Consider the following 14621-nt stretch of genomic DNA (forward strand, 5'->3'; position numbering starts at 1 on the left):
GTGCAGACACATGCATACACACACGATAACAGATGCACTATACACACACACGATAACAGATGCACTATACACACACACGATAACAGATGCACTATACACACACACGTACTGTGGCAGAACAGGGGTTTGATCTAGACGTTTACAGAGATCAGACAAGTGTGATACATTGGTTAATGGTGTTTATTTAAAACAACACAGAAAAAGGTCTCCCCCAGGAGCCTTTCACTACCTCCACCCCTCCTGGCAGCTTTATCCTGGAGCCAGACATCTGCCAGGGCATTTCTAACCCATCAGCATATTTGTTTTTCCTAGAAGGCCCCCACACCTGCCCATTTTTCCATTGAGGCCCCATTATTAGCCAAATAATAATTCAGTGCAAAACCCTCAATTGAGACAAGCCCACTGGGCTAAAGATAGACCAGCCCATCTGGCATTTTCCCGAACTGTCCGTTTCTGGCTAATACTGAAAGCTAACCTTTCAAGGTGCACACACATAAGGGGCCACAGTTATCAGCAACATATAACAGCTCACACTCTCGCCTGGGATTAGAAAATCTATTTGTCTCCTGATTTGAAATGGAAATGACCCCAAAACCAAATGGCTGTCTGTATCAAATGAAACAAATTGTACTTGTTATTTAGTCCATTCGTGATGAAAACGACAGACATTACAGATATAAAGTTGTAGTACCCTGGGGTCAAAGTGCAACAAAAATAAGTAAAAGGCAAAGGAATATTTCATGTATACATCAATAAGAATGCATAACACATTACTAAAAGTAACAGCTGCTTTCAGAATCATTCAAAAGATAGAATAAGAGCACAGGTGATTTGGCACAAATAAGAATAATAGTCACCACCAGGTATATCCATGAAATAAGTTAGTTAACGCTGCACTTGGGAATTAAAGAGACAACTTGAGTGATCTGTTTCTTCCCAAGTGCACACTCACTAGCCCACATGGTACACAGCGAGGGAGAGTTGTACCCCACTGTTCTGGACAGGGGTTTGCTTGTTGGTACACCATTAGCTCAGAAATAGAGTGAGCTTCTATTTCTAGTTTGGATTTGAAAATCCATCAGTTGTAATGGAAGGGGGCTGTTCATGTGGGTGTTTGAGTGAGAAAGGAGAACCAAACAGTAAAAGCTCAGCCACCTTCATTTCCGTTGCATCGTGCCGACGTCAAACAGCCTCCCCAGACTCTGAAGTTAGGAGGACTTCGAGTTCGGAATCAGCCAGACCACACACACCCTTTCTTAACCATACTACACAGCCCTTTCACAGCTTTCAAACATCTAAAAAGGGATTCAATCCCCCTACTAATCTACACAACCTGATCCACATGTTCAAAGTGAAATTTGTATTAGATTTTTTAACTTAAATTAAAACATTTACACCTCAGAGTTAAGTGATGGTTTGATGAGCATGAAAACAAATGTAAATCATACGCCAGTCTTCTCAGTCACAACATCTCAACCAAATTAACACCTATGGGTGATTCTGGAGCGGCGCCTGAGACAATGTTTTCCACCACTACCAACAAAACACCAAAAATAATGGATGTCTCATCCCTGCAATAGAGATCAAGACACTTGCAGAATCTATGCCAAGGCGCATTGAAGCTGTTCTGGCTCATGGTGGCCCAATAACCTGTATATCCATTGTTTTGTCAAAATTGCTCCAGCTCAGTCAATTTTGTTGGTGTTCATTGATTGACTTAAGACTGGACCACGCAATCTCTTGGAAAGCCATTCTGGTGTATTGTCGCACAGAAAAATTTAACTCTATCCCAGGGTTAGGTATTTAGTAGACTGAGGCAGGTTTTACTCCATTTGTATTTTTAATTTTTTTAACAAACAAAGCATTTGTGTTTAGTGAGTCTGCCAGATCAGAGGCAGTAGGGATGACTAGTGATGTTCTCTTAAGAAGTGTGCGAATTAGACCATTTTCTGTCCTGCTAAGCATTCAAAATGTAACGAGTACTTTTGGGAAAAAGTTAGGGTAAAAAGTACATAATTTTCTTTGGGAATGTAGTGAAGTAAAAATGTAAATAGTAAAGTACAGATACTTTAAAGTATTTTTACACCACTGGAATTCAGCATTCGTGAACACAAAATGCTTTGAGCGTAAACATTACCAATAATGTAAATAAGGGCATGGCATTCTCATCAAGGAGGGGTTTCTGGGCCACAGAACATCATACTGTTTCCAAAACAGCTGCCATCTCCTTGAATTGCCTGTAGAAGTTCTGCAAAGAGAGTAGGAAAAGTCAGTCAGTAAATAGAATAGATCGTAATTTGTTCAGAATGTTTTTTCTGATGCAATGTTTCCCTCTCACTCACACACACAATAGGCCCGGTTTCCAACAGAGCAGGATCCAAAAGTGTTGGTGTAAAGGGTAAAGGACGGTTGTACGGTAGCAACATATAAGCAAACCATTCAATCATCTCAAACATCACTCACCCATTGCTTTTAGATGAAGAATAAACTGACCTGGAATTGTGCAATGGTCATTTCAAAGGATCGTTGGGAGATCTGTCCAGAGGTGTCTGCGATCTTCAACAGGAGGGAGACGTGGGGGGAGTTGAGAGAGCGACAGGTGTCCGAGCTCACCGCCATGCCCAGCTTCCACTGCATGTCCACCAGCTAGACAGGCACACCAATGGTTAAATCAACAGCTCACTTGCAACTACAGATGGCAAAGCATTTACAGTATATTTAAAACATTTTTTTTTTTAAGTATTCAGACCCCCTCTCACACTGGAGTCCTACAGTCAGCGGGTTAATCAATTTAATGAAGCTATATTTCTAACAGTATAAACAGCACAACAAATGCAATAATAATCAATCTCAGTCAGTGCTATCAAAAAAATGGTTTGAAAGTTTCCAGTACAGCCAATATTTGGAATTGGAATCCCACAGGGCAGTGCAAAATTGGCCCAGCGTTGTCCGGATTTAGCCAGCGTAGGCCGTCATTGTAAATAAGAGTTTGTTCTTAACTGACTTGCCTAGTTATTTATAAATACATGTATATTTTTTAACACCTACAGTAAACAGGACTGTGGGAGCTATAGGCCTATGTCATTTAAATAAAAACCTTGAACCCACCTGTCCCTGACTTCTGTAAATATGTGTATTTTACACTCCAGCTGTGGCCTTACATTGAGATAAATATCATAAAGGACAAACTTTTAGCATTTCTTCCTCAAAGCGCCATGGTCTGCTGCACCATATGCATTTTAACAGTAGAATAGCCGGGAATCGAGTAGCCTACCAATAACCACCAGTCTAACAAATCAATATTACCCTCAACTGAACGACTTGATTAGTGTAGTGTTAGCTAGCTACATAGTTGTCTTTGCTGTCTTCGTATCCAAGATAATTGTGTAGTTTAGAGTGTGTAGTTTTAGTGATTATCTTAATTTACCGAGGTTAGCTAGCCAGCTATTTGTCGTCCTTAACGTAGGAGACACTGCTAGCTAGCCAACAGCTAGCCAACGTCTACCGAATAGAACTCAACAACCCGGTCGCATTCAGCCTCGCTCCACAGGTAGTATCACATTTTCATTTCATTTCATTACAGTACAACGGTTTGATTTGTTTGATCGTAGCTAGCTACATAGCTAGCTACATAGCCGTCTCTGTATCAAAGATAATTGTGTAGTCTAGAGCGATTTTCTAGGTTACCTAGCCAGCTATTGTCGTTCTTTTAACGCAACGTAACGTAATCAACACTGCTAGCTAGCCAGCTAGCCCCGAATCAACAACGCAGCCACTGCCAGCTAGCCTACAAAGTCAACAACGCAGCCACTGCCAGCTAGCCTACTTCAGCAGTACTGTATCATTTTTAATCATTTTAGTCAATAAGATTCTTGCTACGTAAGCTCAACTTTCTGAACATTCGAGACGTGTAGTCCACTTGTCATTCCAATCTCCTTTGCATTAGCGTAGCCTCTTCTGTAGCCTGTCAACTATGTGTCTGTCTATCCCTGTTCTCTCCTCTCTGCACAGACCATACAAACGCTCCACACCGCGTGGCCGCGCCACCCTAATCTGGTGGTCCCAGCGCGCACGACCCACGTGGAGTTCCAGGTCTCCGGTAGCCTCTGGAACTGCCGATCTGCGGCCAACAAGGCAGAGTTCATCTCAGCCTATGCCTCCCTCCAGTCCCTTGACTTCTTGGCACTGACGGAAACATGGATCACCACAGATAACACTGCTACTCCTACTGCTCTCTCTTCGTCCGCCCACGTGTTCTCGCACACCCCGAGAGCTTCTGGTCAGCGCGGTGGTGGCACCGGGATCCGCATCTCTCCCAAGTGGTCATTCTCTCTTTCTCCCCTTACCCATCTATCTATCGCCTCCTTTGAATTCCATGCTGTCACAGTTACCAGCCCTTTCAAGCTTAACATCCTTATCATTTATCGCCCTCCAGGTTCCCTCGGACAGTTCATCAATGAGCTTGATGCCTTGATAAGCTCCTTTCCTGAGGACGGCTCACCTCTCACAGTTCTGGGCGACTTTAACCTCCCCACGCCTACCTTTGACTCATTCCTCTCTTCCTCCTTCTTTCCACTCCTCTCCTCTTTTGACCTCTCCCTCTCACCTTCCCCCCCTACTCACAAGGCAGGCAATACGCTCGACCTCATCTTTACTAGATGCTGTTCTTCCACTAACCTCATTGCAACTCCCCTCCAAGTCTCCGACCACTACCTTGTATCATTTTCCCTCTCGCTCTCATCCAACACTTCCCACACTGCCCCTACCCGGATGGTATCGCGCCGTCCCAACCTTCGCTCTCTCTCCCCCGCTACTCTCTCCTCTTCCATCCTATCATCTCTTCCCTCTGCTCAAACCTTCTCCAACCTATCTCCTGATTCTGCCTCCTCAACCCTCCTCTCCTCCCTTTCTGCATCCTTTGACTCTCTATGTCCCATATCCTCCAGGCCGGCTCGGTCCTCCCCTCCCGCTCCGTGGCTCGACGACTCATTGCGAGCTCACAGAACAGGGCTCCGGGCAGCCGAGCGGAAATGGAGGAAAACTCGCCTCCCTGCGGACCTGGCATCCTTTCACTCCCTCCTCTCTACCTTTTCCTCTTCTGTCGCTGCTGCTAAAGCCACTTTCTACCACTCTAAATTCCAAGCATCTGCCTCTAACCCTAGGAAGCTCTTTGCCACCTTCTCCTCCCTCCTGAATCCTCCTCCCCCCCCCCCTCCCTCTCTGCAGATGACTTCGTCAACCATTTTGAAAAGAAGGTCGACGACATCCGATCCTCGTTTGCTAAGTCAAACGACACCGCTGGTTCTGCTCACACTGCCCTACCCTGTGCTCTGACCTCTTTCTCCCCTCTCTCTCCAGATGAAATCTCGCGTCTTGTGACGGCCGGCCGCCCAACAACCTGCCCGCTTGACCCTATCCCCTCCTCTCTTCTCCAGACCATTTCCGGAGACCTTCTCCCTTACCTCACCTCGCTCATCAACTCATCCCTGACCGCTGGCTACGTCCCTTCCGTCTTCAAGAGAGCGAGAGTTGCACCCCTTCTGAAAAAACCTACACTCGATCCCTCCGATGTCAACAACTACAGACCAGTATCCCTTCTTTCTTTTCTCTCCAAAACCCTTGAACGTGCCGTCCTTGGCCAGCTCTCCCGCTATCTCTCTCAGAATGACCTTCTTGATCCAAATCAGTCAGGTTTCAAGACTAGTCATTCAACTGAGACTGCTCTTCTCTGTATCACGGAGGCGCTCCGCACTGCTAAAGCTAACTCTCTCTCCTCTGCTCTCATCCTTCTAGACCTATCGGCTGCCTTCGATACTGTGAACCATCAGATCCTCCTCTCCACCCTCTCCGAGTTGGGCATCTCCGGCGCGGCCCACGCTTGGATTGCGTCCTACCTGACAGGTCGCTCCTACCAGGTGGCGTGGCGAGAATCCGTCTCCTCACCACGCGCTCTCACCACTGGTGTCCCCAGGGCTCTGTTCTAGGCCCTCTCCTATTCTCGCTATACACCAAGTCACTTGGCTCTGTCATAACCTCACATGGTCTCTCCTATCATTGCTATGCAGACGACACACAATTAATCTTCTCCTTTCCCCCTTCTGATGACCAGGTGGCGAATCGCATCTCTGCATGTCTGGCAGACATATCAGTGTGGATGACGGATCACCACCTCAAGCTGAACCTCGGCAAGACGGAGCTGCTCTTCCTCCCGGGAAGGACTGCCCGTTCCATGATCTCGCCATCACGGTTGACAACTCCACTGTGTCCTCCTCCCAGAGCGCTAAGAACCTTGGCGTGATCCTGGACAACACCCTGTCGTTCTCAACTAACATCAAGGCGGTGGCCCGTTCCTGTAGGTTCATGCTCTACAACATCCGCAGAGTACGACCCTGCCTCACACAGGAAGCGGCGCAGGTCCTAATCCAGGCACTTGTCATCTCCCGTCTGGATTACTGCAACTCGCTGTTGGCTGGGCTCCCTGCCTGTGCCATTAAACCCCTACAACTCATCCAGAACGCCGCAGCCCGTCTGGTGTTCAACCTTCCCAAGTTCTCTCACGTCACCCCGCTCCTCCGCTCTCTCCACTGGCTTCCAGTTGAAGCTCGCATCCGCTACAAGACCATGGTGCTTGCCTACGGAGCTGTGAGGGGAACGGCACCTCAGTACCTCCAGGCTCTGATCAGGCCCTACACCCAAACAAGGGCACTGCGTTCATCCACCTCTGGCCTGCTCGCCTCCCTACCACTGAGGAAGTACAGTTCCCGCTCAGCCCAGTCAAAACTGTTCGCTGCTCTGGCCCCCCAATGGTGGAACAAACTCCCTCACGACGCCAGGACAGCGGAGTCAATCACCACCTTCCGGAGACACCTGAAACCCCACCTCTTTAAGGAATACCTAGGATAGGATAAAGTAATCCTTCTCACCCCCTTAAAAGATTTAGATGCACTATTGTAAAGTGGCTGCTCCACTGGATGTCATAAGGTGAATGCACCAATTTGTAAGTCGCTCTGGATAAGAGCGTCTGCTAAATGACTTAAATGTAAATGTAATGTCAATGTAATAGACACAATCACAAATAAATCCATTAACATTTTGTTGAGTTCATATAAAACATGGTACTAAGACAATTTATTTCAAAATAACAGAACAGCATGTTTTGTTAATTTAGCAGACATCACATGCTTATATTCCCCAGACCTTTACAACAATGACGGAATATAACAGAATCCAATAAAATGATCATTAGCAAATATCGATTTGGGGACTATCATCAGTGGGCATGGAGCTATGGTTATTCTAGGAAAACATTTCGAAAGGGAGACCATCTGTAAAACATTGTGTTGTTTGGCAAAACAAGGTTCATTAAAAACCTTGGAATATGCTCTTTCGGATAGGGTATAGCAATCAAAACGTTTGGCCAGCATGGACCGCTGTAGGATTATGTGGAAAAGTAAGCAAGCGCTAACAAGCTTGATAAGATGCCAACAAAAATGCCTGCTGGTGGTCAAACTAGTATTAATGGCAACAATGATATGATGCAACTTTTAAATAAGGACACACTGTAGATAACACGGCATTCAATCATTGATCAATTTGTGCAGTGTGACTGCCTTGCAGATGCTCTGGAAAGTGGCTTCAGTCTTGTGGAACACTATGATCGGTTGATAAGCTGAATTAGGTGTATAATACTGTAGCTTTGTCTGGGGCAAAAGCCTGCACTCACACTTGCCCTTTGTGGGTACAATTCCCCATCCTTAATTAGGAGAATCCAGTACCCAATTCCATAACTTCTGGCCACTTCAAGTGCTGCATACTTCCTTGCCCTCTATAATTTCTAAACCATATCCAACCATTTCAAATATACACAAGTACCTATGGTGTAGGAGCTAGCCTGGTGGTCCATAGGACTTGGCTATACAGCAAAGATAGATATGGGACCAGGCTAAGGAGCAAGGAGTTGACCTGGAATTAGGCAAAATAATCGATTTGTTTTGGTGGGCTCCAGTAGCCGGGTGTAGGCCTACCTGTCCGATGCTAAGCATGGCTTGGGACTGTTGGTGCGTGTTGACTAGGGCACCCTGATCACTCCATAGCCGATGGAGCACCTGAAGGGCAGCTTTGGACCACTTACTGCTGCCCTCTCCCAGCCTAGCTACCAGTACATCAGCAGAGAGGTTGTTCTTTTCAGTCGACCTGTTAAAAATACAACACGTGTTTATTTAACACACGCCTGAACCCAGTCAACATATACAGTGCATTTGGACCCCTTCCCCATTTTGTTGTGTTACAGCCTCATTCTAAAATTCTCAGAAATCTACACACGATACCCCATAATGACAAATCAAAAATAGGTTTATAGAAAATGTCGCACATTTAGAAAAAATTAACTGAAATATCACATTAACATAAAGTACTCAGAACCTTTCAGTACTTTGGCAGCGATTATAAACTTCAGTCTTCTTGGGTATGACTACAAGCTTGGCATACCTGTATTTGGGGAGCTTCTCCCATTCTTCTCAAGCTCTGTCAAGTTAGATGGGGAGAGTCGCTGCAAAGCTATTTTCAAGTCTCTCCAGAGATGTTCGAACGAACGGGTTCAAGTCTGGGCTTTGGCTGGGCCACAAGGACATTTAGAGACTTGTCCCGAAGCCACTCCTGTGTTGTCTTGGCTGTGTGCTTAGGGTCATTGTCCTGTTGGAAGGTGAACGTTCACTCCAGTCTGAAGTCCTGAGCTCTCTGGAGCAGGTTTTCATCAAGGATCTCTGTACTTTGCTACGTTCAGCTTTCCCTTGATCCTGACTAATCTCCCAGTCCCCGAAAAACATCCCCACAGCATGATGCTCCCACCACCATGCTTCACAGCAGGTATGGTGCCAGGTTTCCTCCAGATGTGACACTAGGCATTTAGGCCAAAGAGTTCAATATTGGTTTCATCAGACCAGAGAATCTTGTTTCTCACGGTCTGAGAGTCCTTTTTGCAAACTCCAAGCGGGCTGTCATGTGCCTTTTACTGAGGAGTGGCTTCATTCTGGCCACTCTACCATAAAGGCCTGAATGGTGGAGTGCTGCAGAGATGGTTGTCCTTCTGGAAGGTTCTCCCATCTCCACAGAGGAACTCTGGATCTCTGTCAGAGTGACCATAGGGTTCTAGGTCACCTCCCTGACCAAGGCCCTTCTACCCAGATTGCTCAGTTTGGCCGGGAGGCCAGCTCTAGGAAGAGTCTTGGTGGTCCCAAACTTCTTCCATTTAAGAATGATGGAGGCCACTGGGTTTTTGAGGCACCTTCAATGCTGCAGAAATGTTGTGGTACCCTTCCCCAAATCTGTGCCTTGACACAATCCTGTCTCGGTGCTCTACATACAATTTCTTCGACCACATGGCTTGGTTTTTGCTCTGACATGCCCTGTCAACCATGGGCTCTTATATAGACAGGTGTGCGCATTTCCAAATCATGTCCAATCAACTGAATTTACCACAGGTGGACTCCAATCAAGTTGTAGAAACATCAAGGATTATCAATGGAAACCAGAAGCACCAGAGCTCAATTTCAAGTCTCATAGCAAAGGGTCTGAAAACTAATGTAAATGTTTATTTTATTATTATTTTTAAATACATTTGCAAAAGAATGATAAAAATCTGTTCCCCCTTTGTCATTATGGGAAATTGTGTGTCGACAGATAAAAATTACATTTCCTCATCAATATTAAAATATAGCTGTAACGTAACAAAAATGTGTAAAAGTCAAGGGGTCTCTATACTTTCCAAATGCATTTAAACCCACAACTCACCCACCATGGAATATCCTTAAGACTCTCCAAATACATAAAACCAATTACTTTAGTAACAAATCATAGCCATGGCCCTGAAGCCACTACCCCACCACTGGTTCCTGACCAAAGGGGAGCAAACAAAATCCATGTGTTGAACGCTGGATATATATATATTTTTTTGCAACTTGCCGATGAGTGGTTGCGGATCACAAACAGCTACAATACCTGAACGTTAAGAAGAGAAATTGGACAACCTCCTGTAGAGCCTCTTGGTCAAGTCGGATCCCAGCTCTTTGAAACTTCTGTACAGAAAAAGGAAGAAAACATATCACAACATCAGATCATGTAAATATGGTTAAGTTTAGGGAGAGAAAGGACAGTGGAAATATGTTGACTTACATCAGAGATTTCAGCGGAATCCACTCCCCTGACCTGTCCTTGGAGATGACTCAGAATCTGCTGACACTGCATGAGGAGATTATCAGAACCACATCCTCAATAACAACAGCTCCTGAAATGGTGACTGATGACTGCTGCATTGATGCACTCTCTAATACAAAAGTATTGTATTTCAATACATCCGCCTGTGACTGGTCGTCGCTGTATCGATGCACTCTAATACATATGACTATGGTCTACCGACCACTATTGGGATATTTGGTCCAAATGTTTTTTATTTGTTTCTGTCAATGGTGATGCAGCTGAACAAGTGTAGTCGGTGCCAGTATAGATGGATAGACCAAACCTGTCATCATTTGAAATAAAAGCATGCACATATAAATAGATAAATGTGTTTGTAAACTTCTGACCCACTGGAAATAAAAGCTGAAATAAATCACTCTCTACTATTATTCTGACATTTCACATTCATAAAATAAAGTGGTGATCCTATCTGACCTAAAACAGGGATTTTTTTACAAGGATAAAATCTCAGGAATTGTGAAAAACTTTTTTTTTTAAAATTGAGTTTAAATGTATTTGGCTAAGATGAATGTAAACTTCTGACTTCAACTGTATGTATATATATATATATATGTATATGTATATATATATGTATATATATATATATATATATGAGAGAGGAGTTATGCCAATGCGGTTGAACGTTCTGAGTGACAATTTCTCCTCCATAGCCGTTGTTAAGTGAAAGTTAATCCTTCTGTGTTGTTCTGTTTCTGTTCTTCAACCTATGAAGAATTCCAGTGACACTACAACACATTAAAGACTTGGATACCCATTATCCCGAATGCTAATCAATAAAAACGTCTTGAATTCACTGCTCTGTTTTGCTTGTTTACAGCGGGTCATTTCATAGAAGGGATCCAGTTTGTCAAATTTACATCAGATTTGACTTTTAGTAGCAGGTTAGGAGTTCGGTTAAGGTTTGGAAAAGGTTTAGCTAAAACACAAAATATAAACTTTTGATGTTAATTTCACAAAAGCTGGAAACCCTTCTAGCCTTGACCCTGTCTCCTGTCAGAGTTGCTCTCGTGTTATTACGTCGCCAACATTTCGAGAATTAAGTTCTATATGGGCGCGTACATGGTGGCCTGGCCTAACTCTGAGTATACAAAACATTAAGAACACCAGCACTTTCCATGACAGACTGACCAGGTAAAAGCTATGATCCCGTATTGATGTCACGTATTAATTCCCCTTCAAATCAGTGTAGACGAAAGGGAGGAGACAGGTTAAAGAAGGATTTTTAAGCCTTGAGACATGGATTGTGTATGTTTGCCATTCAGAGGGTGAATGGGTAAGGCAACAAAAATGTAAGTTCCTTTGAACAGGGTATGATAGTAGGTTCCAGCTGCATCAGTTTGTGTCAAGAACTGCAACACTGCTGGGTTTTTTATGTGCAGCAGTTGCATCAAGAATGATCCATCACTCAAAATCCCTGTGGGAAGCATTGGAATCAACAGCATCCCCGTGGGACGCTTTTGATAACTGGTGGAGTCCCTGACATATTGAGGCTGTTCTGAGGGCAACTCAATACCAGAAATGTGTTTTTAAAAAGGAATGGTATTCTCAGTGTATATGGCTCTGGATTGGCCTATCACTCCAATCAGTACTGCTGAAAAATACGTGGTACTATTTCAAGCGTCTCATCTTTCTCAATTAATGCCAAGAGAAATGACAGATACAGGATGTCCTTACTGTTTCTGACAATATATCTGGTGGGAGTCTTCCAATGTTTTCCACCGTTTTGTCAACGCCTAAAAACCACAGAAATTGATTAGTAAGTAGAAAAATAAAGAAAATGGCTAGCCCATTAGCTACTTAGCCAAGTCAGTGAACTACCGTTACCTAGCTATTGGGTATCTTCCCATTTATTCATTAGTTGGATCCTTCACATATACATACATATTATATACTATTTGCATTTATTATTTTGTTGGATTCGATTATTTATGCACATCGCAAAGTCAGTTAACACTGTTTCCTATGGAAAGTATTCATATCAACTACAAAAATAGTAACGTTAGCAGTTGACAACAGATAAACGGGGAAACCTTTGGCTTGGCTGTGTTTAACTTCGTTACATTGCTATTAGCTAACCGTTAGCTAGCTATGTTACCGTTTCATATTATGTTGAAATACTGCACCCACTAGGCGATGAATCCAACCCCGGCATCTCTGATCGCAAGCAGGGGTGGAAAACAGAGGTTCAGGGTAGATAGGCAACAAAGAGGTCACCACAGTGAAATCACAGATAGAACAATGGAACCGGATGTGTAAATGTGAAGCATCCGGTCGGCGGTTCCACTCACTACCAAATATGGTTATTAGAGAAAGCCCATTGGCCGGCAGTGGGAGAAGATGGGTTTGGTCGACATTTTGTACATTTCTCTCATCGATGAAACATTTAATGTCATACAGAATTACACTTTGGAAACAGAAATGTAACAGAGTGGACTTCGTTTTGTATACTTTAACCTTTTCCAACGTTTCTAAAAACGGTGTTGCTTAGAAGGATTTGTAAGCGTGAATTTAGTTATTGCACTCGTGCACTTTATGTAGTGGGCGTTCTTTTCTTCTATGGTAAATAACGGCGTTCGCAACAGTTAAAATGTGCTTTCTGACACCTACTGTGTAATACGGATCCCAAAAATAGAGAAAACATTTGGGTCAATTTGAAATATCACACTAACTACCATAAAAATAAATTAACCAAACAAAATTGACCTGAGGGCGTGAAGTCTTGGAGCCCCCAAAAACTTCTCTGCTGCAGATATGATATCCAACTTCTTTGACTTCTCAGACACTTGTGCTGTACAGTTAATCACCGTGGCTTTAAATCCACCTGAATGTATCCAGATCACCCTATTGACTTAACACCATCAACTGGCTGCAATGCATCCACCGCCATATCTTCAACACTTGCCTCTTTAGCTTTCGACTCTTCACCGCCTCCACATAAGAGATCCACTGCACAGCCCTGATTTTTGACACCTCAACCCCCTTCACCCTAATAGGACACTCAAGGAAGTCCGGAGTATGAACCCCACCACAGTTGCAACATTTTCCATTCACAGATTCTTCAATATTATTACTTCTCCAGTCTGCAAATATTTGACACGTGACCATATCCTTTAAAATGTCCACACTGTAATGGTTTGGACATAAAAGCTCTCACTGCATACCTCACATATCCAAGCTTCCCATATTCAGGTGGTCTCCTCAAACAATAGACAGGCTTTTCTCCTTCCTTCCAATTACAATATAGGTCAGGTGATGTGCACTGACCACTCCTGGGATTTTCTGACGAAGGTACTCCTCACCTACAGTACCAGTCAAAAGTTTGGACACATTCTTTCAAGGGTTTCTTTATATTTACTATTTTCTACATTGTAGAATAATAGTGAAGACTATGAAACATGGAATCATGTCATAACCAAAAAAAGGTGTTAAACAAATCAAAAATATATTTTAGATTATTCAAAGTAGCCACCCTTTACCCTGATGACAGCTTTGCACACTCCACATTCTCTCAACCAGCTTCATGAGAAATGTTTTTCCAACCGTCTTGAAGGAGTTCCCACATACTCAGCACTTATTGGCTGCTTTTCCGTCACTCTGTGGTTTAACTCATCCCAAATTGGGTTGAGGTCGGGTGATTGTGGAAGCCATGTCATCTGATGCAGCACTCCATCACTCTCCTTCTTGGTCAAATAGCCCTGACACAGCCTGGTAGTGTGTTGGGTCATTGTCCTGTTGAAAAACAAACGCTAGTGGGACTAAGCTCAACCCAGATGGGATGGCGTATCGCTGCAGAATGCTGTGGTTGCCATGCTGGTTAAGTCTGCCTTGAATTCTAAATAAATCACAGATAATGTCACCTGCAAAGCACCCAAACACTTCCTCCTCCATGCTTCACGGGGGGAACCATACATGCAGAGATCCGTTCACCTACTCTGTGTCTCACTGTTACTTGAACTCTATGATTTCTGCAATTTCTGAGGCTGGTAACTCCTAATGAACTTATCCTCTGCAGCAGAGGTAACTCTGGGTCTTCCTTTCCTGTGGCGGTCCTCGTGAGAGCCAGTTTCAACATAGAGCTTGATGGTTTTTGCGACTGCACTTGAAGAAACTTTCAAAGTTCTTGACATTTTCCATATTGACTCACCTTCATGTATTAAAGTAATGATGTACTGTCGTTTCTCTTTGCTTTTTGAGCTGTTCTTGCCATAACTATGGACTTGGTCTTTCACCAAATAGGGCCATCTTCTGTATACCACCCCTACCTTGTCACAACACAACTGTTTGGCTCAAACGCATTAAGGAAAGAAATTTCACAAATGAACTTTTAACAAGGCACATCTGTTAATTGAAATGCATTCCAGGTTACT

General features: G+C 43.8%; 1 protein-coding gene across 3 annotated transcripts; it reads right to left on the bottom strand.

Moving 5' to 3' along the window:
• Nucleotides 1–162: 162 nt before the first annotated feature.
• Nucleotides 163–12490, bottom strand: commd6 (COMM domain containing 6). 3 transcript variants are annotated; one of them, XM_029666524.2, is made up of 7 exons: nt 12382–12490; nt 11929–11987; nt 10171–10236; nt 9997–10073; nt 8025–8193; nt 2494–2646; nt 163–2248 (listed from the first exon to the last, which is right to left on the bottom strand). In XM_029666524.2, the coding sequence occupies exons 1-7, from the start codon at nt 12404–12406 to the stop codon at nt 2198–2200; spliced, it is 600 nt and encodes a 199-aa protein (XP_029522384.1). In that variant the 5' UTR covers nt 12407–12490; the 3' UTR covers nt 163–2197. The 3 variants fall into 3 exon arrangements, with proteins under 3 accessions (XP_029522384.1, XP_029522464.1, XP_029522551.1); XM_029666604.2 differs by having other exon boundaries at nt 10171–10304; nt 12350–12465; XM_029666691.2 differs by having other exon boundaries at nt 10171–10304; nt 12382–12399.
• Between the last annotated feature and the right edge of the window lie 2131 nt (nt 12491–14621).

This window comes from Oncorhynchus nerka, linkage group LG1 (assembly GCF_034236695.1).
Source record: "Oncorhynchus nerka isolate Pitt River linkage group LG1, Oner_Uvic_2.0, whole genome shotgun sequence".
NCBI classification, from domain to species: domain Eukaryota; kingdom Metazoa; phylum Chordata; class Actinopteri; order Salmoniformes; family Salmonidae; genus Oncorhynchus; species Oncorhynchus nerka.

Bases quoted from the DNA above. Each gene is read 5' to 3' on its own strand.
- commd6 (XM_029666524.2), bottom strand. From the start codon at position 12,406: ATGCCGGGGTTGGATTCATCGCCTA. The intron at 11,988-12,381 runs GTGGGTGCAGTA...TGTGGTTTTTAG, and splicing joins GGGGTTGGATTCATCGCCTA to GCGTTGACAAAACGGTGGAA. The intron at 10,074-10,170 runs GTAAGTCAACAT...TTTTCTGTACAG, and splicing joins ATTCCGCTGAAATCTCTGAT to AAGTTTCAAAGAGCTGGGAT.